A 25,820-nucleotide genomic window follows, 5' to 3' on the forward strand; every position below is an offset into this window, starting at 1 on the left:
TGCAGTGAGAATGCCAGTGGCAGTAAAATAGTCTGATTTATCAGACTAAAAAATGCTGGAAAGGTTGTTGAGGAACACAAAATGCCTGATACACACTATACGGATCATCTAGAAGGTGGTGCTGTTTTTATTTCATTCCTAAAGCTGAAAAGGTTTTAGATTGAACTATGTAGTAGACCAAACTCACAGCTCAGTGAGTGCGTATACATGCACTTAATAATCTGATCATTATTGGATTTTGGCAGTTATCTAATCATTCAAATGGTCAACATACTTTGATTTCTGAGATTGGATTAAGGTCTAGAAGTTCCATTAAGAAATCTGATAATGAGAGCTGGATTTTAGCTGAGTAATCAGGTTTTTCAGTGCACGTATACCTTAACTCTGATTTCTGTCCCAGAAACAGCAAGCAGCGTTTAACACAGCACCTGTGAGATGGCAACAAAACACTTTTGGAGCAATAAAACCAACTACGATATTCATATTTTCCACTGAAGTTACTCAATATTTTAAAAAAAAGTTACAACGTTTATGTCATGTCTTCAGTTTATTGGCTTATTGCAGAGCATAAATCTGATTATTGTCTGATTCCTGTGGACCACAGACTGTGTATAATACACATATACAGTCTATGATGCAGACCCAGAGTTGGCTTATTATCTCATTACCCAATTGCATGTAAACGCATTGAGTGTTAAAACTAGTAATAGGCAAGAGTTATGCTGGTTCTGAGGTAAGCTTACGTTTATCTGGTTTATTGTACTAAAAACCATTTTAATATGATGTGTAACGATAAGCAACAGTACAGAAAACTGTTCAGATCGGTTAGCTGACAGCTTTATAAATCAGTCAGATTAAACAGGACTGTACAGACCTCCCATCTGTGATTAAAACAATGATTTAAAATAATCTGTAAAGACAAATATTAATGCACTCAAACACATGCCATTCTTTGTACTGCTTCATTAAAGTTTGCTAAAAGACGATGAGCCATTCTTAGCATCTATCGCTGCTCTTACTAGCTCCAGTGTTAGCTTTAGCATTAGCTCATCTGAAGGGGTAGCTTCAGTTGCCCAACCTCCACCTCACTGAAGAGGAAGACCTGCTGCTTTAACGCTAAGTGGCTAAACGATTTTCCTGATTACATTAATGCAAACAGAACAGTTCTCAAACATGGTGGTCATCACTGAACTTCTTGTAAAACCAGTTTATTTTGAAATTAGAGTGTTTCAAATATACTGTTTTGTATGCTTTGAATTTTTCCTTTGCACTAGTGATGTTTTTTAGTCTATTAGCACAAGTGCTTCTGATGACAATAACTAAGGGAGGTGGGATATTATTAAAATTTTGCAAATGGTCAGTAGTAAGTGTGCAGTAATTACACAGTAACAGATAGCTGAGTGGATGTCAGTCCATTACAACATCACTGTATTTAATTCACCAATCTATTTGTTTACTACTGCTACTGTTTTGCTGGCACATTTTGTCCAACTTTGTACAAAACTACTAACTATCACGACATATGGTAATTCTACTGAATTGGTCCAGAGATCATAACACATTTTGGACTTTAGACTAAATACTTCAAGTGAACCTATACCTTAATTATGTTTATTAAAACAAATAATTGAACATTTCATTATGTCACTGCCAAAACACTATCCAAACTTTAAAAAATGTTTCAGTAGTGATACACTAGCCAGTACATGACTAGCAAACACAGCTTTGAACAGTTGTACATGCATACAATCATAATATTTTTCATTAAAACCCAAAAATTTTACTTAATTGCAGAAAATATGTTTCAGTAGTGACAATTCTCAAGGTTACACACTGATTTTGAGACTTTGAGACATATTTTCTTCAAAACAATGGGATCTAACTGCTCACCATGTGGCCATGAGGGACATGGATGCAGTCTTACTTCCTGCTCTAAAATGCAGGGGTGTGGCTCCAACTATGGACTAAAACATTTGTTTTGGTAGCGACATAGAAATATGGGACAGCATTCTTATTTTATTTCTTTAATTAAAAAGTTAAACTCTTTCAATTTCACTTTTAAAAAGATGTTTAAAAAAAATATTATTTTCCCAAATTGAAATTTAGTGGGTAGACACCTCCCAAATGAGTAAAAAAGTACCCTATAAATCATGATTTTGTATTAATTTAGCTTATTGCTGTATCAGTTAATGCTTTGGGCTTAAATAGAACATAATCACTGTAAATATGTAAGGTCTGAACACTTAATTGTTTTCTATCCCCTGTGGGACTCCAGTTTGAACTAATTCAGTAGAATTCAGTAGAATCCATATATCATGAAAATGTCCAGGTATCGGTATACTAAACTTTTACCATATCGCCCCCTTCACATGTAATTAATTTCTTTCTGTCTTGGACACGCTCATGTATGACTGCCTGCAGGACACAGAATTGTGTGTGGCTTCCACTTATTTAGTGATAAAAACCTCTATGTTCCAGAGAGAGTATAAACATGAATTAAGCAGAAATTACTACTTCAGCAATAAAGTGGCTTGTCCGATTCTCCTTGTAAGCAAATTAAAAAAAAAAAGTTTTTGAAGGCCACCAATCAAGAGTGCCTTGAGCGAAGTTAAGGGTTAACAGCAATCTCAGATAGCTGTTCAGTCATAACCCCTACATCTCACCTCCCACACACATGGCATTTAGCTGTGCGCACACACACATTTTCACACTCACACGGATGCAGTTGCACAAACTGCCAGCCGGTAGTACACTACTACTGCCTGGAGCGGTCGAGCTGTTTTCATTTTTGCATGTTGCGAGACCAATTTGCAGTATAGTGAGAAATTTACCGAACCTGTCTCTCCCACCTACAAACAGGAAACCACAGCAACTGAAGACAACATCACTCATCAGAGAAAGAGAAACAGAGAGAGCGCGCGAGAGAGAGCGAGAGAGATAAGCATGGGAAATGACAGTGACAGTTAAGGACAGAGAAGGAAAAAAGTACTAGTAGCTGAGATGATTCCGAGCCCCAGTAATATAAAGATTGTCAATAAATGGTGTAACACTATTTCCAAGAGTTTTAATACTACGCAGAATTGGATCAGTAAATAAATATAAAACATGAGTTGCTAAGGAGTGACGTCAACCACAGCAACTGCTCAGAGAAGCTGAAGTAGGAAAAAAATATTATAATAAAATATACACACATGATCTTAACCATATTTAATTTAAAAAGATGAATAAAACTTAGCGTCTTCAAATGTAAAAATTATTCCCCAAATTACAGCTTTTTCAAAATAAACACTTGGTACTCTATAACCGTCCTCACAAAAAAATCAAAAAAGGAATGATTTTCTTCAGACAATTAAGAGCAAAACATCTGCAAAACAGTCTGTTCACTGAACTTTTCAGCTCCACTGAATGTGTCTTATTGAGAAAGTGTAATCAGCATAACAAAAGCTAGTCTCATCTCTGAAGAATGATTTTAGGGGTAGTGTTTGGTTTCTGTGCACCTTTCAACCTTACAGCCTATAAGATGAGTAAAATTATAAAATCAACAGGAACTGGATTAGTATGTCTGACATGTTAGAACACTGCACACATGAAGTTAGCTTGAGAGGGCTGACCACAAAACTTATGTTAAAGAGCTAAAAGCATAGAGAGCTGACCACGTTAGAGAGCTGACCACAGAACAGGTGTTTGCTAAAAGTGTAGCCACTTCACTACACAGTGGTTCAGATGTTGTGTTGCAGGTAAGTCAATTGATATCTGCTAAATTTGTCCAGTGCTGCTTTAATTTTGACCTGGAAATAAACAAAATTCAACAAAAAATGTAAATCTCCTTATTGTGGTTTTGGGTTTAAAACACAGTCTGTGTTTCTCTGATCACCCGAAGCCTCCTGTTATCCACTTCATCTGCATACATTTTCCAAAAGTCCTCAGTCATCAGCTTTCATTCAACAGGAAACACAGGGGTCCTTAGTGAAATGCTGAACGACAGTCAGTACACGAGGTCTATAAAACAGCGAGTTCTTCAGAAGTGCCCCTTTTATACTTCTTGTTACTTAAGTAATGCTCCCAAACTGACAGAAGGGTTAATAACAAATATTACAAGCAAAATAAATAATCATAAAAATCCCTGAAGGGGAGACAGTCCAATCAGTGGTTCTATTCTTCCCAGGCTATTCCAGGCCCAGCCTTCAGCTGAACTATGTCCATCTACTTTGGCGCATGAAGCTGGAATTCCCTAGATTCACAACATCCCTGCCATCAAATTAAGACACTTGACACCGGGACCTTGGTGGATCTTCCTCTTTTAGGGACAATGATGGGTGCATCATCTAGAAAAGACAGAAAAGATTTTTTTTTATATTTTTGAGACCATACATTTGGTTGTACAGTACATTCACTAGTAAGTCTGCATGATATGGACTAGGCTAACTGATATTTGCCTTATATACACTGGCAGTGAAAAAAATATATATATATATATATATATATATATATATATATATATATATATATATATATATATATATATATATACACACACACACACACACACACACACACACACACACACACACACACACACACACATATATATATATATATATATATATATATAAAAATAATATGTGTGTGTGTGTGTGTGTGTGTGTGTGTGTGTGTGTGTGTTTGTTTACTAAATTTATGTGGGATCACTTAACAGTGAAAAACCACATAAAATTAGACTACACCCTCTGTTTGATGCTTGTGGCTAAAACTACTGGGTGGTGATTTTTTTTTTATGGGTCACATAAGAAGAATTTACTCCGGACTCAACAGTCAGCATGTTGAATGTAAGTGTGGCTGCAATTTCTTATTTCAACCAAGCAGGGGGCAGAACGCATTACAGAAGCAAATACATATCTTTATTTATGAATCATATCTAAATTTCCAACATCTTCTAATATGTTAGGAAATCCTAAGCTGCTTGACGGATGCTGACATTTGATTGTTATGTCTGTTACCAAGCAACCGACGATACGCACGAAGCTACAAACAAACAATACAAACAAACATACATGTAATCAAAATATTGTAAAACAAAAATATAAGTTATAGTATAGACAGCCACTATTTGTAAAAAATGGGAAAACACAAATAACGTGCAAGTTGTCTATGTCACTCCGTTTCAGATTTCATTTAAAGCTTTTGTCACCGAGCACCATGCTATTCCTCCTAATAACCAGCCACATGTTTAACTCAGTCTACACATTATTCACCACCATTGCTGCAATATTTTATTTGGCAAGTTTTCATCTACATTAACAGACACAAGTAATGGGAATTAGATAAATGATGTTTGTCTGGGTTTTTATTAAACTGCAGAGTTTAAAAAAATAAATCACTCTCACAATTGACACCACTGTTTTGTAAAATGAATAAATGTAATGCCAGTTACTGCTGGTTAACGTGTCACAGCTGCCTAAAAATGATAACATTCTCTTTTATTAGAACAGCACAAACTAAAATTTAAGAATTTAGGAATTTAGTGAAATTTTAGAAGTTAGGACACCACTGTTAGGGCAGTATTTAGGAAATTTTGGCTGTTTCTGTAATACTCTTTTCACTTCTGGAGTTTGGATAAGATACTGTTATTCTACAATGGCTACTATCTTAAATTACTTTTTTAGTGCTCGAAGCACTAGGGAAGCTTGTGGTTATTTAAATATATTAATATCCTACTTCAACTTAGTATTTGTATACTTAATCTGGTATTCAAAAAAGGCATGTTTAGTCTGACATTGAAAAAGTAAAACGCATGTAATCTTGCAACTTTTAATTAAAGTTTTTGATTTGTGTAAAAAGAACCACAGAGAGTATGACAGGCACAAACAGCTGCTATTGCCTCTTATTTTTATCTATTTCATCTTATTTTATCTAATAATCTTTAATATTTGATTCGTAATTCTTTATGGTCATCTGGTAGTGTGTTAAATCATATATACGCAAAAGAAACAAAGAAAAAAAAATTCACTAAATCAAAAAACCAAAACAACAATCAGGTACAGATCACTTCTTATGCTAGCTACATTCAGTAAATAAATGTTAAACCTTCACTGTTTTTTTTGTACTGTTTTTCTTCGCTGTTTTTTTAAACTATATTTCCCTTAAATCCATTTGTTTAAAAATATGGATATTTGAATGGCAAAAATGGTTAAAATGTCCAGTCCTACCAAGCCTGCTCACCTGCTTGAACATAGTTCTCAGCCATTTGCCGGTCTTTTTCAATGAAGAGGGCAGTGGCCAGGAAAAAGGCTCCGCCCACCACAGCCACAAAGGAACACAGCAGGAGAGAGAGCTGCAGAGAGCGGAACTGCCACATGTAGGAGTCTGCCTGCTTCAGTGAGTCTGACACCTGACAGAGAGAGAGAGAAAGAAAAACAAAAAAAGAAAGCTTTAGAAAGCTTCCTGGGCTTAAATAATGAACCGATACCAAACTTGACAACATTGATCATGAACACTTTATGGGTCATTTCATTATTGTTGTATTGCTCATTAATAGTGTTCTATAGTGCTCTATAATATTTATATGACATACTTGCTTCGTTTCACTGAATTGAAAGGCAAGGCAGTGTGTCTTTTATGTAAAGAAATAACTGAGTATTTGAGGAATGCTGCTTCTCCATGTATATTAGCAATGTGCAATAACGTAAATGCTAATGCTAATGAGCTGCTAGCTAGATAGCTCGCCCTTGACCCACCACAAACATTATACATTACTCTATGATAAAGTTTGGGCAGTCCTGCTCTACAAATGACAGTTGGGGAAAATATGGCTTCAGGTTGTTTTCACACCATAAGAGAAGGAATCAACTGCTGCACAATTTGAATGATTGTGGCAACAAAGGAAGAGGAACTGAAAAAGGCATCATAGTTAGATTAGTTGATCAATCAAATAATAGTGAAGATGTTTATCTATTAGCAGACACGAAAACTCATGCAATGAAAAAGGTGAGTATTTCATAGACCGATCCCCGGTAGCGTGGTCCTGTGGCATCATTCCAAGGAATAAATGAAGGGATTTTAAGATGAAATTCAAGTGCATTCTGGAAGTACAATAAAGGGGAACTGCTGTGAAATTTTGTTCATCAATGCAAGTCATGTAAAAATATTTTTCTAGGTATTTTGACTTTTTTGTTAAAAAAACGTTGCTTATTGCACCAAGTTTATGAAGTCAGTGTGTACTTTTGAGAACCCATCTATTATAAATTGAGGACATCCTAAAAACTTTGCCTATCGTTTGTGATTTACTGGTTCCGTTACGGCACATAATGCTTGGACCCTAATGTTTGCCACTTGCGGTTTAATTTGTAGACGGTCACCAAAGATCTAATGGCAGTTATAACAGACCACAGAAATCGTGTTTTATATGTTAAATTTTTTTCCTCACTAAAGAAAAAAATCTGAATATACAAAAAATAAAAACAACTTCACTGCTGTGGGTCGACTGAATAATGACAGTGAGCGCCTACTTTGCTGCGTTCGGGGGGACAGGAGGGGCTCTCAGAATTCTCGGGTGTTCTCTGCGGGCAGCAGACTCCCCGCCTCCCAGAACATGAAAGTTGTCAAATCTCCACAATTCACATGAAACAGCATGGTCATCACTCAAAACAGTGAATTCCACTGAAAGGAAACAAGCTTGTGTGTACGTATTAAACGTGATCGATAGTTGCAACCCTAGTGTGTGTATGTCACATACCACCCCTATGAAGTAGGGACTCCCTGCATCTCCCAGCAGGTGTGAGATAACAATCTGGAAAGCTTCTGCAGTGGACCGCCGTGTGGGGACCACAACGTACTATGAGAAAGAGAGACACAGACAGAGGTAAATAAGGGACAGACTGTTTGACTGATTAGAGAGAGGGAAGGAGTCTTACCAGCAAAATGTCAGCCACGATCGCCCAGTTCATGCAGAGGAACATCTCACCAAAAAAGATGAAGAACTGATGCAAACAAGAGACACACACACACACACACACACACACACACACACACACACACACACACACAAAGCCATGAGTTTATTTTAAAGCACAGCCACATCTAAATTAGGCAAAGGTGCAGCCGACACTGTCGTTCAGCATTTAATCTGGTGCACAGGGGTGCACAACCCCACACACATACATCCATACCTATTTCTGTGTCTAGACAGTCCTTTTACTCAAATATAGGATTCAGAGTTGCTGATGAATGAGCAATATTCATTTTAGTGAAACACAGTGAATGACTAAAATGAGAATGAGAAATGCAGGAAAAGAATGGAACTGGAAAGAATAAATACAAAAGAGAGTGTGCAAAAAAAGTGTGAAAAAGTGAGTGTGCAAAAAAGTGAAGAAGGGAGAGAGGGAGAGAGAGAGAGAAGGAGAGGGAGAGAGAGAGAGAAAGAGAGGGCAAGAGTCTTAGCCAACTAAGCAAACCTTAGACTGCCTGAGACATTTGCACAGTACTGTACGAGTGTGTGTATACAGTAGCAATGTGAAGCAGACTCACGTAGGTGGCTATAGTGCTTTTCTGGGCGAAGACAATGGACAGATAGAGGAAAGGGGCTGCCAGCAGGAGTCCAGCAGCACACACCAGTGGGTCAGCACGTGGCGTCCTCTTCCTCAGCCACTGACTGACCCCTACACCCATCGCCACCCCCAACACGCCCGTCACACACGTGATGATCCCAAAATACAGGCTATTGAGCACAGACACAGAAGTGATTAGAACAAACATAAAATACAGCCCAAAGATTGTGTTTTAAACACTGTGAGGCATAATGCACGGGGATCTAATCATGCTTTTGCTTTCTTTACTTTCTTTGTCAGAGGAATAAGCAGAATATGTATTGTGCTTTGCCAAATTATTTTACTTCTTTCTGATTTAGCTTTCTTTGCATTTTTATTTAATTTCTTTACAGTACGCAAGCTGCTTTACATGTTTTGAGCAATGATGCTGCACTGTGTTTTAGTGTCTGTTTTTAAGTGGTATTTTCCTGAAAGCTGAAAGATACAGCTTTTCAGCAGAGGAGACAAATTATACTACATACATGTCAAGAACAAAGAAATAATTACTCAAATAAGCACTGGGTTTTTACTTGGTCTTAATGCTTTACTTTGCATATTTACATAGTATGATTTCTTTGGTGAGGGAATGCTATTCATAGTGCACATTAGAGCAGTACTGTCTGCATAAAATTTGCTTGTCTGAACAGGGACGTTTATATTGCTCTTGCGACATGAGCTGCTGCTAATGACGGCAGATGAGCAATACAAAGCATTTGACTGTCATGTGCACTGCACAACGTATTTTTAATATTTCGGCAAGGCGTCACTGACCTGATTCGTTTAATTCAAACACATACTTAATGGATGACAAAGTAGTAGAAATCTAATACAGTTTATTTTTACAACTCCACACACAATTTGATGCACTTCAGTTGCACTTCAGTTGTTGTCAGAACTGTGAGTTAACAGTTGATCATGTTGTGAGACAGGCCCCAAGATAAAAAAGCCATGAAAAAAATTAAAGGATTCTATAGATTTGACTTGTTCTATCGTTGTCTATGTGTGCATGTGTGTATGAGTGAGCGAAAGAAAGTGTGTGTGTGTGTGTGTTACCTGTCAGAGGTGTCACAGGGCTCGGCAACACAAGGCTGTTTTTCACCAGTGAAGACTGCAGCTCTGAAAAGGAAAGCAGGAGCCCACAGAGCTAAAGAGCCTGTGACGAATGCCACCGCCGTGAAGCCAAACGTCGACAGAACAAAACTATTACTGTAGAAAGAGAGAGACAGACATAGAGACAATTATAATTAGATAACGATTAAGAGATAATTGCTCAAATAAACTACCATATAAGATAAGGCCAATATCCAGTATGTCAGTAAGTAATAGGGATAAGCCCGAATTTTCAAATTTTCGAAAAAGGAACGTTCCAAAAACAAAACAAAAAAATAAATTAATTAAAAAAATGTAAAAAGCTCATGAAGGTTTAAATAACCTAAAAGTAACCAGTTTTTTATAGGCAAATCAGCTTTTCTCTAGCCTCACACACTTCTCATTTTTTAAGAACCATGAGACATCTAAACTCCACCTGAAGGCAGTGAAAAGCCTGCGTCTTCCATTTTCATCAAAGCTTCTGATATGTTTAGTCTAAATAAGGAAACAGAAAGATCACAAAGCCACCCATAAGCTAACAAAACACTAGTCAAGAAGTGTTTTGTCGTGCCAGCAGATAGTACAAAAACCACCCACGAACATCACTGTAATGATAGAAATTTAATGGAACACAACTTTCAACATTATTTAGTGAATTTATTAGGCTTGATATCAGATAACTAACTTTTTATAAACATGCTGTTTTCAAGCTAAAATGTACAGAGGTGAAATAAATTATTATGATGTGACCAGGAGAGTAAGTTAACATTAGCTGAAGTAACAATTAGCAGTCGTCTGTTTATCTTAAAAAGTTTAGGTTGGCTGCATTTCTTGGCATAAATTTGAAGCCAGGTCACTTACTATGGATTTTTTTTGGTCTAGATCTTTAATGTAGTGCTATGCAATTATTATTAAAGAATTCCTTCGTAATTACATTTATTGTGAAAAATCTGCAGGGATTTTTTGCTAATGTTTTGTGCAGTTAGAGAAAAAGTCATCTTTAATGCTCTCTAATGCTCATCTGACACACATGGTCATTCTGACAGGTGGCAATACTCTACAGATAGTATTGTTTTGTTACACTATAAAAAAATACCTTGTCACACTGACAGAACTTTGAATGATGGTGGGGCAAATGGAGAAAAACTGAAGAATAGCTTGAGTAGTCAATTATTATTTTTTTTGTGAACAATTTTTTTATTGTCTTTTAACTTGTATGTTGGCGTATAAATAATCATAAGAACACATAACTTGACTGAGCACCATGTACACGAACAACTGAAAGGTCCAAAGAAATATCAAGTGCAGACAAAATCCACTGAGTACTCAATTAATTGATTACATGATCATTAATGATCACCTGTTATAGCCCTAAAAATCAACCACCCTGATGATGATCATAGAATTAGAGCTCCATGCTGTTTTATCATTAGAGATGGTTTAATACCACTTTTTTTTAGATACTGCTCTGAAATCAGACAGATTTTTTTTTTTAAACTACTAAGCTTTAAAATGAGCTATTTTAATTAAAATACTTTACTCAAGAGGAGCAAACTGAGGCCATCATGCTCAAACTACTCACAAACTCTACCATCCCACAGAAAGAAATACACAGCTAACATTCAGCTGCATAGCATTTTCTGCTGATATCAGCCGATACTGATACTCCGTATCAAATTAGTGCCATCTTTAATTATCATCATACAACTCTATTTCCAAAAAAGTTGGGACGCTGTGCAAAATGTAAATAAAAACAAAATGCAATGATGTGCAAATGATTTAAACCCTATATTTAACTGAAAATAGTACAGAGACAACATATCAAATATTGAAACTGAGAGTTGTATTGTTTTTTTTTGAATTTTGAATTTGATGCCAACAACACATTCCAAAAAAGTTGGGACAGGGGCAAAGAAAGGCTGGTAAAATTGTGTAATGCTAAAAAAACAAACAAAAAAAACACCTGGTGGTTGATTGACAACAGGTCAATAACATGATTGGGTATAAAAAAGCATCCAAGAGAGGCTGAGACTTTCAGAAGTAAAGATAAGGAGAGGTTCACCACTGCACAATCAAATTTTTCTCAACATAAAATAGCACTTTTGCTTTTCTTCATCGACAGTACACAATAACATTAAAAGATTCAGAGAATCTGGAGAAATCTCTGTATGCAAGGGACAAGGCCAAAAAGCAGTATTTGCTGGCTGTGATCTTTGGGCCCTCAGGTGGCACTGCATTAAAAACAGACATGATTCTGTAGTGGAAAATCACTGTATGGGCTCAGAAACACTTCTGAAAACCACTGTCTGTGAACACAGTTCATCACTGCATCCACAAATGCAAGTTAAAACTCTAAAACGCAAAGAAGAAACCATATATAAACAAGATCCAGAAATGCTGCGACCTTCTGTGGGCCTGATCTCATTTAAAATGGACTGAGACCTGTCACCTATTGAAAACATTTGGCGCATTATGAAATGAGAAATACGACAAAGGAGATCAAGCAAGAATGGGAAAATATTTCACTTTCAAAACTACAACAGCTGGTCTCCTCAGTTCCCAAATGCTTACCGAGTGTTGTTAAAACAAGAGGTGATGAAACTGTGGTAAACATGCCCTGTCCCAACTTTTTTGGAACGTGTCGTTGGCATCAAATTCAAAATGTTGGCAACAAATTTTAAAAACAATAAAATTTCTCAGTTTCAACATTTGATATGTTATCTTTGCAGTATTTTCCTTTTAAAATATGGTTTACATGTCATTGCATTCTATTTTTATTTAAATTCTGCACAGCATCTCATCTTTTTTGGAAATGGGGTTGTATATGCTATAACCAACTGATATTTAGGAGTCAGCTAAATGGTCAACAATTCAAAGAGTGCCAAACTGTATCTCAGTCTCTATCATAGTAATGACCTAAAGAGGCAAAGAATAACAAAAAAGTTTAATTTGATCATGATGGAACTGGTTAACATATACAGTATGGAGCTGCATCAACAAAGCCCTTGATCAAGTACCAAGGTATATCAAGAAAGTTTGTTTCCTGGTGAACTCAAACACTACTAACTAACACTACTCACTTTCTGCAGAGGGCCTTCATATCAGCAAGCCAGCTGGTCCTTTGCAGGGTGTGTTCAGGTCGGGCTTCAATAGCACCGCGCTTGGGCTCTTTAACCACACACACCAACAGCAAGACTGCCACCAGTCCCAGAGCAGGGGTCACCTGTCAGAGACAGACAGACAGACAGACAGACAGACAGAGATAGTGTCATTTGTCAGAACAAAGCTGGCTACACCGTCAGAAAAAGGGTACTGTACAGGTGTATTTTTATTCACCAAGATACAATGTAAATGTTAAAACATACTAAAATGGTCTTAAGGTCTAATTGTGTACAACTGTGTAAAGTTAAATTACATTCATTAGCCAAGGGGAAAGATGCACATTTGTACCTTATTGTAACCTTTCAACATTTCAAAAAATAAAAAAGCCTAGACAGAGTTTATGGAGCTGATGCAACTTATGTATACTGATAATAATATTAAAACATATGAAATATAGCACAGTTATGTTTCACAACTAAAAGTAAGGTTTAGTAAGGTAAGACCAATCCAAGGGCGATGAAGGTTACCACCCCAGTGACAGTTTGGTACCTTTCTCTCCTGAGAATGTAGGACTAGAAATAAAACAAGCTGGACTGTGAAGGGTTTAGCAGACCTACCCGCAGGGCCCAGTGCCAGTCTTTTGCAGCCTTATCCACTGCAGATCCCACTATATAGCCCAGACCACTAATTTGTAAGGAGAAATGGAGAGAAAATGAACAAATTAATGAATGTATACTACAATATCATCAAACAACACCTTAAGTCTTTAAAATAGTGATTTTATAGGTGAAGTGAAAAACATACTTTTTAAGACCTCACCTTACTGTGTAATATCTCTATTATCTCTATTATTAGTAAAAACATTTTCAGACATTTTTTGACCTTACATTTGTCAAATCTATTTTACGACTTATGGAGTTATTACATTTTGACATGCCAGTGATGGTGAAAGAATTGTATTCAGAGCTTATTGTACAAATCACTTGCTGAAATGGGAAAAAGGGATGTGTGGATTCCAGTTTTAACTAGTTGATTGACTGGGATTCAAACGGTCTAAGGGTCTGCGCTATAGACTAACACTTAACAGACAGATCTTGTGTGCCTCATGCAAGACCAATCAATAGCATTCTGCAGCAACTCCCAAAGCGTTAAAGAAAATCCAATTTGTTGTTCTGAAAAGCTGAAACTTTACTTTTGACCTTCTTTATTATATGCATGTTCTCTCTCACCTGCCTACAGGGATGGCGAAGTAGAAGACGGAGAGCATGTTGGTTCTTTTCTCCTTGATGAAAAGATCAGCAATGATGGTGGGAGCAATGGTGGAGTAACTGGCCTCACCCACCCCCACTAGGCCACGCGTCAACAACAATGCCCAGAAATACTGAGAGTGAGAGAGGGCAATTAATCAACAAAGACAGGCAGTTAAACATACATTAATCAATGTAGTCAGTCCAAGGTTAACTGTTGGGTAAGCTGTGTAAACACTACTAGCTAGATGTGCAACTCACATCTTTGCCAATGAAGGAGCTAGCCAGAGTGACCACTGACCAGAAGCCAATGCCCACACACATGATCATCTTCCGGTTGTACCTGTCTCCCAGATAACCAAAGAGAGGAGCCAGGAACATATAGCTGCAGATAAAGACTGTGAGAGGGGGGTGTGTTACACACTTAACCTTGCTTTCTATTTCACATGCTTCAACTAATGTCTTCCAGCTTTAGTAAAACAAATACTATGAATTGAAACATGGATGAAGTAACTCTGAATCTAAAATGTTCAAACAGACATAACATTTCTGAGGCTTCTTCTCACCAGTCTGAAGCAGCCCTGATTTTCCATCACCGATGTTGAAGAAGTGCTCAATGTCAGGAAGCACACCTGGAGGAGAGGACATCAGCAATCTCAGCTTTGATCCACATTCTCACTGTCTTCTCATAGACTACTGACGAGATTTATCTTAAAGGGAATTCCACAGATTTTTCAGAGTTTCTGTGCAATTCATTAAATTCATTAAGAGCAGTTTTGTGTAAAATGCTTTATTTTGAGAGAAACTTATTGACTCAGAACTGTTCAAACTGGTGGTGACAGGAACCAGTACTCTATAGAATATAATGCCTCAAAAAGCTCCCTCACAGAAAGTTATTACACAAAATATGCTGTCGAAGGTTTTGCCCTAAAATATATATATTTTTAAATCTATCCATTGCAGAGAGGTAAACAGCATTGTAAGGTACAATAGTCCCCAAAGAAAATTTATTTTTTCAGATTTATTAATATTTTACCATTACCAACGTTCCATTATATTAACATATTATATAAAACTAAGAGGGCATGTGTAGGTTAACTTGTCATTTTAGATAATTAGGTAATTATAAGAACCCCTGGTTCTTATTACCACCACCGTAAAGAAATCTGAGTCAGTAAGTTTCTCTGCAATAAACCATTTCACATCTAACCACCCTGAATTACTTTGTTTACGCTGCAATAATGGAACTTTATAGATTAAAAAAATTCCATGGAATTCCCCTCAAGTGCTTAAAGGTACTCAGTGAATACATATTACAGCTTGACTTAGATGAAAATTGTGACCGACACCAATTTTAAGGAGCTAGAAATATGATAACCAGTAATACAGACCCAGTATATTTTTTGGTAAGAGAAGAAGTGAGGAGGTGGTGATCTAACAGTCTCTTTAAAGACCACCACATGCATTTGAAACCATTCAATTCTCAGAAGTCACATCATGTCTATTCCTTTGAATATTAAGGAATAATTAGTGGCCCGGTTTATCAGCAACACTAATAAATCAGATGGACCGCAATATAAGCCAATATAAATAAACGATCAGGCCCAATTCTCTGAGCCATATAGAATATTCAACAATCAGGATGACCAGAGTGTTACAATTTTAAAAGGGACGGCGGATTTTAACCCTTTTTGTTGAATGACTGAAATCAATATATTCACAGGGTCAGTGATTGATTGTCTTCTTGAGAGATCCCATGTGCCTCAAGCATGACTGATCAATAGCCTACTGAAGCAACTCCCAAATTCCTCACAGTAAAACTATACATTCGTGGTGACAGTGCTATCTAAAGGGATGTGATTTTACTGCCAGTTAAACCTCTGTCCGGACATCACGGAAGAAGCCAAGCAAATTATTTCCACACAGGTCAACAGTGAAATAAAACATTAATCAAACTTTTTCTACAGAGCCCAAGTGGCTTGGCACTACTTCAATATGTTAAATCACATTCATTGCGCCATTTTACTGTAAAATAATATAAAACCCATGTGGCCAGTACAGAATAACCACTCTTAATTGAAAAGTAAAGATACATACAAATTTAATAATTCAGAAGTCGGGAAAAACACTAAACATGCATACAGTCGCGTCTTCAGCCACCTCAAGACATTATGGCTGTTCTCACCAGCCTCTGGGAATCACAGAGATTCCTATAATGTGGAGTTCTACGTAAGTATTGTAACATCAAACACACGGCTCTCAGTGTACAATACTTTAAAGTAGAAAACAAGCCTTCATTCTTTAAGTTTTTTTGTTTGTTCTGTTTGCAATTCATTTCCATAACAACTTGTGCTAAATCTGCATGCACAATACTAGTTACCTGCTACAGTGAATCTGTCCATATAGTTAAGCAAGTTGATGTAGCAGAGTACTGCTACAGTCAGATGTGCTCGCATATACGACAGCCCACTAGGGGAGTCCTCTTCCTGCTTAGGTGAAGGCAGTTCATCCTTTCCAGCAGACCCTTCCCCCTCGTTGTCATCAGAGAAGAATGGTGTGGTATCAGACGTGGGATCTACGAGTGACATCACTGCTGCAAAAAAGAAGATGCAGAGAGAAAAGGCAGGATATTAATGTCCTAGAAGATATTAGAAAGTTTTATATCAGAAAGGTTGCAAGCAAAACCTTCAAAAGGAACACAAGATAGATCATAAAGGAATATTTCAGTTGTCCGTTCAACAGTTATCAAATTCACAAATAAATTCTAACTGGTTTCTGTTAGCTTTCAGTTTTGATCTGCAATGTCAGCATTTTAAACTATTTCTTTAACATCACTGAATCTGAAGAAGATGTGTTTGTGTATGTATGGGTGCCTGGGTGCACTGACCTGTTTCAGAAAACAGGTCATGCAAGAAGAAACACTGAGGCGAAAAGGAACTGTGGTATGTTCTTCGTTGAGAAAAGTCTGCGAAGACCCAGGTACACGAAAGTGTGCACGATCTAATTTATTCAGCAAGCGGAGCACAGAGGAGAAGGGAAAATGTGAGGGTGTGTACACATGTGCATGAGGAAGTAAATAAGGACACGGGACTTATGATGTCAGATAATGAAAATACATGTAAATATATCTCAGAAGTGAAAGCAGAAAACATTCATTGCTTTATGTAAGCTGGTTTATGTAATACATAAATGGTATGTTTACATGGTACATGTTTGTTGTTGTGCAGGTCTTTGACTGCTTAGAGCAGGAAAAAAAAATCTAACATGGTGTATCAAAACTTCAAAGCATAACAGTGTGATCAGAGTTAAAAATAACTTTTTTTCAAAACTTGGTGAAGAACATGTTTTCCAAGAATGCAAGTGAACTACCTGCTGTCGCCTTTATCAGTATAATGTTGATTTCCCATTTGAGACCTATACATCAAGCTGGACCTTTTTTTTGAGCTTGTGCATGTGAGGTTACCACGTATGCTAGAATGTACTGCTTTTGACTGTAATGCTAACACAAATAGATGTTATAACTTTTACACTTTATGAATATATATTGGTGTCAATATCAGCATCGGCAGATGTGACATTAATCATGTCATTATCTGTTCTTTATGAGGCACTTCAGGTCTTTGCATTGTTTATAACTCAGGTGCAAAGAGAGCAAGTTTAATGAGGTCACTATTTTGCAAAAGGACAAGCTACTTTGCAATCTTTCTAAGTAAAATTTATATTTTGCATCAAATCCTTACCTCAGAAGTAAAATTTGTATTGAACCTGAAAATATGTTTACCGCACTAACAGTGAATTAACATAATAAAATCTAAGAGAAGTGAGAAAACTAGGGGAACTAGAAGACCACAGGTGATGAAAGCTGTCTACACATCAGTCACATATTTTGTGTTTTTAAGCCAGACGCCCTTGTCAGCTCAAATCCTTCTGAGTTGCAGTTATTTCTGCTGACAAGACTGGACCATATCCTGAGCCTTGACCAACATTTAAAAAAAAAAATGGTTTTGCAACCAACACCACAAGCATAACAGCTGAGCACCCTTAAGATAAAAACTTAAGCTGACAATAACATGAAATAAAATGACACACGACCAGCTTTTTTTAAAGACTTTCCACACTGCCCACACAGGCTACTATTACACCATACACTTCATTGAAACATATGCTTGAAATAGGTCAAATGACGTTATTTTGTCAAAGTGGACATTGAGAAATGTAGCTATTTAACTAACCTTACATTATCAAATTCATTCACCGTTAATACCTATCAGAAACAGGATTAAGAAAAACAAGAGAACTTGTTTGCTGTGTTTAGTGATAAGAGGTGATATTTATAGCTAGGAATGAGGCAGAACCGCCTAATAAAACCACATAACCCGCGCTGAATAATCTCAGCAGCTGAACGGTGATACTTTTGTTGTTTACCTGGAGTTGCAGGCTGAAGTCAGCAGTGCAGATGGATGCTGCGCCCTCACAGATCCACTCGGACGCTACACTGAACTCGCTCTGTTGGCCAAAAGGTTTAAACGGTTAGCTTAGCTGACGTGTGAACATCTTAAAACCAAAACCAGTGACTCGATATCCAGGCCGGCCGCTTTCCAATCTGATCGTCTCCCTGTTTTTTCCAGTATCTCAGTTGTTGTTCTCAAGTCTTCCTACGGCGCCGCCATGTTGAAGTGACTCTGAATTTCCGCTCCAGTTTCACATGACTGTTACGACACGCGCTAAAGTGATTCGACTCTCTCGAACTCTCAGTTTAAACGAACGGTTCAGTTTCGTTGCTACAAGGATGATTCAAGTGAAATTCATTTTCTTCTCCTTCATATGCCTTGACTTTGAAATCAGTTTGATGCTTGCAATAATTAGTTAATTATCTTACCTTCTTCTGCATATACAATTACCACCAAATATACAAGTTGATTCATTTGATTGGTAGACTAAGTCAGTCTCCCAACGTACGTGGCAAAACACATCAGAAAGGGGAATCCAGAGAATATTTAGTTCCGCAATAAGGAATCTAAACACAGATTAAAGTAAAAGTCAAATATACTGACGTAAACGCTGCACAGATGATCCAACATAGTTCGATTCACTTGGACGCGTGAACCGGATCAAAATAAAGATTCATTCGCCACATTGATAGCTGAATCACAGTAGGTCTACCCATGACTACAGAGATATGGTTAAGTAAACAGTTCCACATGATAAGCTGGCTATTACCCTGCAAAGGCGAACAAAAAGCACAATGCGACATTACCTGATTAGTTCATGGCCCATAATGAGCCATTTATTATGAACTGCTTTCAGGAACGTGATGATACAGAAGGAAAGTGTCAAACGTGTGGTTTATATACATTATTTTGGAAAAAGAAATAATGTGAAAACAATACTTACTGGAAAAAAAAACACTGGACATCAAGTTCTGTCTTATTGAGTTGCTTACTGACTGACTCTTAGTGACAACTCAGCAGAGCCTTCAGGACAAAGCACGTGATCATGCACTGACGAATAGTGACTCAATCACCAAACAGTTAAATCAGCTATGCGATATTATGAACTCGATCACTGTTGGTTTGAACAATTAAACACAGATACTACTCTCTGTTTCTAAATCTCTCTGTTTGCTGTTGTCTTAAAAAAAATAAATAAATAAACACACACACACACATGCACATTTTAATCCACATTCACTTTTATTAAAAATATAAATCAAAATCCAACTTTACACATATACATTTTTTACTTTATAAAACCCTTAATTTATATCCTTGTAAAGAAAACACTAAATATATCAATTTATATAAAACAGCATTTTTACTTAAAGAAATGAGGTCCATCATTGTTGCTTAAATAAGCAATGTTGCTTATTTGTAGAACTCAGGTCCAGACCTCAATGACATCACCATTCTCCATATCCAGTTGTGAAGGTGTTTGATTGGGTGTCACCTTTGACCCATCGAAGAGGAATTTAACCCGTCGCTTGGCAACAGCAGACAGGCCTGATGTGTACTGAGAGAGGATAGAACCTAGAGGAGCATCCTGAGAGAGAGAGAGAGAGAGAGAGAGAGAGAGAGAGAGAGAGAGAGAGAGAGAGACTGAATAAGCACAAGGATTACTGTATGAGTCCAGTATTCAATGCCCATGATGACCTTATACTACAGTAATTTTGCAAAGACACTAACCTTATGTAAAGAATATTCTTGTGCAGATCCTTTCGCCTGGCCCTGCAGCCGCAGAGTGATGACATCACGGCTGTTGCTTTCTTCTTTGTCCTCTGTTATTACAACACAGTCTAATGGAATATAGATGAAAATTCAACGTGAAAAAGACAAAACATTTAGAACAAGAATGATATGGGTCTCCAGTGCACTTATCTACAATAAAGGGAATCATGATGGTTTGTTGTCAAGTGTTTTGTTTGTCTTGTGCCTAGGAGACAGGCCACAACAAGTATCACACACGAAAATAAATGACTCATGATTTTGGAGATTGACTCATCATTTAATCAAGATACATATTTCCACTCACCTATGATGTCAGCAATGCCAAGACCTAACTCAGTGGCTGTGGAGTCCACAGGGAGCTCAGTGTCTTGCTTCAGTAGCAGTATTTGAGAAGGCAGGACTTTAAGCTTGGCAGATAACTGCTCCACAGCCTTACTCAAAGGGTCCGTCTGCAATGAAAACCAGTGTATTATGTAATTTTTTTAAAAGGTAAGACTTATATATTTTACACATTTGTCCCTTATAACTGGCAAATATATCTTATCAAATTTACACTGTATTAGGGATTGGACTATAATACATTTTAAAAAATTTATAAAATCAGGACATCAATAAATATGCATTTTTCCATTATTTACATCACCAACCATTTTAGTTACAAATCCTAAGACAGTTTTCATTTGCGCTAGAGGGGGAAACAAAGCTTTAATGCCTAAATCTGCATTTTGCACATGAAAAAAAAGTGTGGAAATCTGAGATAAGCAGTGCCTTAAACTCCACAACACACACAAAGTACCCCTGCAAAGCTTCTGTGAGTCAGCAACTACTGAATTATCTTTTAGCAGAACGGGCTGGTACCCAGTGTCTGCATACTGGAGATAATGGATCAAGGCACATATACCACTCATGCACTAAAAATGTAAAGAAAATACAAAAAATTGTACTTACTGATTTCATGGCCATTATCTATTTCATGAACTGATAGACCCATAAGTGGTCCCAGCCGTACAGAATATGCCTTTTATCCACATATCACCTTAAGTAAATGTGCACCATATAATTCAAACCAAAACATCCTTCCACAATAACACTAATTTACATATATATTATTACCTCAAGACTATACTAGAGTATGCTAATTTTTATCCCACTCAAGTGCACCAGCAATATTTCTTTTGTACAATGGACTGTACCCTTTCTTCAGGCAATGTCTAAAGCAGTGTTTCCCAACCTGGTCCTCAGAACCCCACCACAGAGTCCACATTTTTCCACCATTGCCATGTGTTGTGAGTTAGGTTAAAGTGAAAATGTGGATCGTCTGGGGGGCCCTGAGAACCAGATTGGGAAACACTGATCTAAAGTGATTTATACGGCATGAAAACACCCAAATAATAAAATGCCCATCTTACCGAAAGCACTGGAACTTTGTACACATCTGTTCGCCACCGGAATTTCAGTGAAATTTCTCGGGCTGGTGCTCTGGGCTCGGGTTTCGGCGGACGTCTTTTCTGTTTATCTTCAGAGGAAATAATTATGATGTCATCGTCGTCATCATAGTCATTTCTGGGGGAGAGGCAGTCAATCTGTTCAAGAGCATCTTCTGCTCTTTCAGGTGAAGGACACATGAGAGAGTCAATTTCCTCCAGCTTCCTGTTGATCTCTCTAAGGGAAAAGAAAAAGTCCATAATTGCAAATTATTCAGTTGCATGCATTTATTTGCTGTTCTTATAAAATACAGATTCTGCAAAATCAATTTGGGCCTCAATAGTGAGCTCAAGGTTTTTTATTTTGCAATGCTGCCTTATTTAGGGTTTCATCATTAAGTAATTATATACATGTACATGCACACCGATCAGGCATAACATTCTGACCACCTCCTTGTTTCTACGCTCATTGTCCATTTTATCAGCTCCACTTACTTTATAGGTGCACTCTGTTGTTCTACAATTACAGACTGTAGTCCATCTGTTTCTCTGCATACTTTGTTAGTCCCCTTAACCCTGTTCTTCAGTGGTCAGGACCCCCATGGACCCTCACAGAGCAGGTACTATTTGGATGGTGGATCATTCTCAGCATTGCAGTAACACTGATGTGGTGGTGGTGTATTAGTGTGTGTTGTGCTGGTACGAGTGGATCAGTATATGTATATATGTTGAATAAATATAAATATAAATGAATAAATATAAACTATATATATATATATATATATATATATATATATATATATATATATATATATATATAGTTTTTATATTTATACTAAAACTAACTAATATTTATATATATTTATACATGAACTATTTTTAATAACTATTTAATAAGTCATTTACTCACCTTATTTTTTTGTCTGCACGGTTAGTTCGTTTCACAGGTGGGCTACGGGGAGGTGGGGGTGGAGAGGGGGATCGCAAGACCTCTCTTAGATGGAGAGGGGAAAGGTAAGAAAGCCAATAAGAAAGAAGGCAAGACAAAAACAAGCAAGAACATTATCTTTATTCTCTCTTATGGTTTCTGTTAGATGAAGGTTACATCTCACACAGATTAAATAAATAAATATGCAACATAGTAGTTGATAATAAAACATTGACATAATAATAATAATAATAATAATTTTACAAAGATTTTCATAACAACATCACGTTATCTTATCTCATCTACTTATCTAATCTCCCATCATCTTGTTATACCAAAGCATTGTCACATTCTTAATACATAAGTGTTTATTATAGATACTACTGAAAATGCATCAAAAGTGTTCATACAGAATTCTACTATATACTTATATTTTACTGTACTGACACTCAGTATTGTTATTTAAGCTGAAACTCACCGATTCTCATTCTGGTTCTTTTGTTCTGATTCATCTCTCTCTGGCTCCTCTTCTGAGTCACTCAGGGTTATGCTGATTGGCTTGTTTTTTCTCTTGGGTGGGGATGGAGACCACAGGTTGGCTTCCTCGTCTTCTCCTTCTACAAGACATTTCATTCAAAACATATCTGCACTGGATTCTTACTGCATACCCAATGATGTACAAACATACAATTATATAACCTAAGTCACAGGTAAAGTGAGCTATTTTATAGCATGAACGCTTAACAACAAAATGAGATGTAACATTACCTGTGCAATCCACTTTTTTAAAAATAGCTGGCTTCAGCTGTAGGCTGCTGTTCACCTAAAATAATAATAAAATAACCATCACAGGTTCTAACAAGCAAAAAATTATATTTTTTTTCCCTTCATTTTGATACCATACACCTATACCACTGCCAATGGAGTATGTACTGACAAACATTATTTTTGATAAAGGCCTGACACTTCACTTATTCATATGTCAAACATTATGAGAAAATATTCACATACTCGCATGAATACTAATAATTTAGTTTAGCAAGCAAGCTGTCATATGCTGAGGCCTTGACACGATACCAAAATGGCAAGATACCAAAGAACGCTTACAGCCAAATGTAGCCATGTGTACTAGTTTAGGTGTCATAAGCACACTAAGCCATCAAAGACCTGGCAAAGTTATTGGTTCCAGGAACAGGACCGTACCTTATTTGAGTAAATGGGTACTGATGTGATAGCTGAAGGGTCAATGATGCGCCTGCGTTTGGGAGGTGGGTTGGGTCGACTTGTCACCCGAATTTCCCCATCACTGTCACTGTCAGATATCTAGGTTGGAGATAAAAGGGAAACAAAGATCACATCCGCTCGAACATTTATCATTAAATTCACATCTCCTTTAGTTCTCACTCATTACAGGTAGTACTGAGCAATGTTGATAATATTCAATCTTACAGTATTTCCCAAATATACTATGGTATCAGATGGCATTTAATTTTGCATTAATAAAGTTAATAAAACAATGCTTTCTAAGTAAATGCACTCTGACTTAGCCTGTTTTGACTGGACTGATGTGTCAAAAGGAAAACTATTTGAGTAATCTGAGGCACACAACGAACTGCATACATCACAGTTAACTAGGGCTGAGCAATATGATATTTATTGTTATCGTGATTATATTACATGACAATATCACAATATGCTTTTCTAAGCAAATCACGGATATCGTCAGAACTTAGAAATCACTTCCCAAGTGCATGTTTGTTTAAAAAGAAAGCATAATTAGTCCTGTTTAATTGGATATAGTGCAGCACAGTGTGTGAAATGTTGAATACAAGAAACTGGATTCATCATTTTTGATAGTATTTTTCAAGTGTGGCATTGCTTTGTCTGTTCTAACTTATCAGACGTCAGAAAACATAACTTGACACACTGTGTACCGTAAAAACATCCTAACGTATTGTGATTTTACATTTTGCCATATTGCCCACCTCTACAGAAAACTATACTATACTATGTTTCACAACCAGCTGTAATTTTGTTCAGTGACTGAAAAACTGAACGGAAAACAGATGCTGGTCTTCACCTCTGACACACCAACTCGTCTAACTGCAACATGAGTGATTAGCTAACAATGCAAAAGCCTGTAATCAACGGTACCGTTACTTATAACAGTGCAGAAAGACCACGTTACTTACAACACAGTACTAAGATCGCTAGACAGTTAGCTTAAGTAACTCACCTAACGCGAGCTAGGCTGTTAGATTAGACGCAAACTCAACCCGAGGCTGTTTCTCCGCTATGCTTATTTTCATGTCATACCAAACAGTGTTAGCCAGCATGCTAACCACGTTACGAGGTTTTAAGCAGGTAGACAGCGAATAAAAAGTTAGGGCGAAGAGCAACCAATTACACAAGTTTATTTTCAAAAGATATCGGGACCACGGAGTTATCGGGTGTGTCGTTTAACAAAAAAACAAGACAACAGACAAATTTACAAAGTAAAAATCAGCACTTTACCACTTCAGCCATCTTTCGTACAGCCGCGGAACCCCGTCGCTGCTGTCCAATGACGTAACGCCCCTCCCAGCCAATGATCTCGCTGAACAGAGCGCCACACAAACAAACTGGGTCTCGAGCGCGAATACGTCTCCACGCAGTGTCATGTCGAGTTCGGTAAAGCACCGTAAACACAACATCAGTATAAAAAACACAGAACTGAATTACCTATAGAACCGAATGTGAAATGCTCCATTCTAGATACTTACAGTCCAAATTGTTTTGGTGATATGAACCAGACGTCCAAAATGCTTATTGCCTCTAAAAGCTACTTCACAGAAGTATTACATGAAGTAGTTACCAATACTCTGCTTGATGCCTTAGATATTGTTTTGTGATTTGAGATACAATTCTGGCCTAAGTTAAACCCATTCATGGAAGAGGGATACATGCAGGGCATTGTAAAACAAACTAGACCTAAAGAAGACTTTTTTTTTAATGTATCATTATTTTGCAATTATTAACATAATATATAAAAACTTGTGTGGTCCACGACACATGTAGGTTTACTGGTCATTTTGGATAAAATGGATACATTTGTATTGTACACATTTTGACCCCCAATTCCTTTCACCACCACTATAAAGACAAGTCAGCAAGTTTCTCTGCGATTGTTTCACATCAAAACACAAAACACTTGGTTTACATCTCAGAACACTGAATTATGTGGA

At 37.1% G+C, this 25,820-nt stretch overlaps 2 protein-coding genes across 5 annotated transcripts; both read right to left on the reverse strand.

Annotated features, from left to right (window-relative positions):
- Positions 1-3,039: 3,039 nt before the first annotated feature.
- Positions 3,040-18,727, reverse strand: spns1 (spinster homolog 1 (Drosophila)). Of its 4 annotated transcripts, none has more exons than XM_036589956.1 (14): positions 18,446-18,727; positions 16,908-17,020; positions 16,401-16,610; positions 14,587-14,652; positions 14,282-14,418; positions 14,003-14,154; positions 13,391-13,457; positions 12,752-12,894; positions 9,636-9,788; positions 8,524-8,713; positions 7,911-7,976; positions 7,733-7,831; positions 6,220-6,388; positions 3,040-4,325 (listed from the first exon to the last, which is right to left on the reverse strand). In XM_036589956.1, the coding sequence occupies exons 3-14, from the start codon at positions 16,606-16,608 to the stop codon at positions 4,255-4,257; spliced, it is 1,521 nt and encodes a 506-aa protein (XP_036445849.1). In that variant the 5' UTR covers positions 16,609-16,610; positions 16,908-17,020; positions 18,446-18,727; the 3' UTR covers positions 3,040-4,254. The 4 variants fall into 4 exon arrangements, with proteins under 4 accessions (XP_036445849.1, XP_036445848.1, XP_036445847.1 ...); XM_036589955.1 differs by having other exon boundaries at positions 16,401-16,613; XM_036589954.1 differs by lacking the exon at positions 16,908-17,020 and having other exon boundaries at positions 18,446-18,726.
- Positions 18,728-19,690: 963 nt separating this feature from the next.
- Positions 19,691-25,174, reverse strand: LOC118821710 (nuclear factor of activated T cells 2 interacting protein). Its single transcript, XM_036590441.1, has 9 exons — positions 25,111-25,174; positions 23,800-23,919; positions 23,365-23,419; positions 23,075-23,213; positions 22,579-22,662; positions 21,654-21,906; positions 20,549-20,693; positions 20,203-20,312; positions 19,691-20,059 (listed from the first exon to the last, which is right to left on the reverse strand). The coding sequence occupies exons 1-9, from the start codon at positions 25,120-25,122 to the stop codon at positions 19,898-19,900; spliced, it is 1,080 nt and encodes a 359-aa protein (XP_036446334.1). The 5' UTR covers positions 25,123-25,174; the 3' UTR covers positions 19,691-19,897.
- Positions 25,175-25,820: the final 646 nt, after the last annotated feature.

The sequence above is a fragment of the Colossoma macropomum genome, unplaced genomic scaffold, assembly GCF_904425465.1.
Source record: "Colossoma macropomum unplaced genomic scaffold, Colossoma_macropomum, whole genome shotgun sequence".
NCBI classification, from domain to species: Eukaryota; Metazoa; Chordata; class Actinopteri; order Characiformes; family Serrasalmidae; genus Colossoma; species Colossoma macropomum.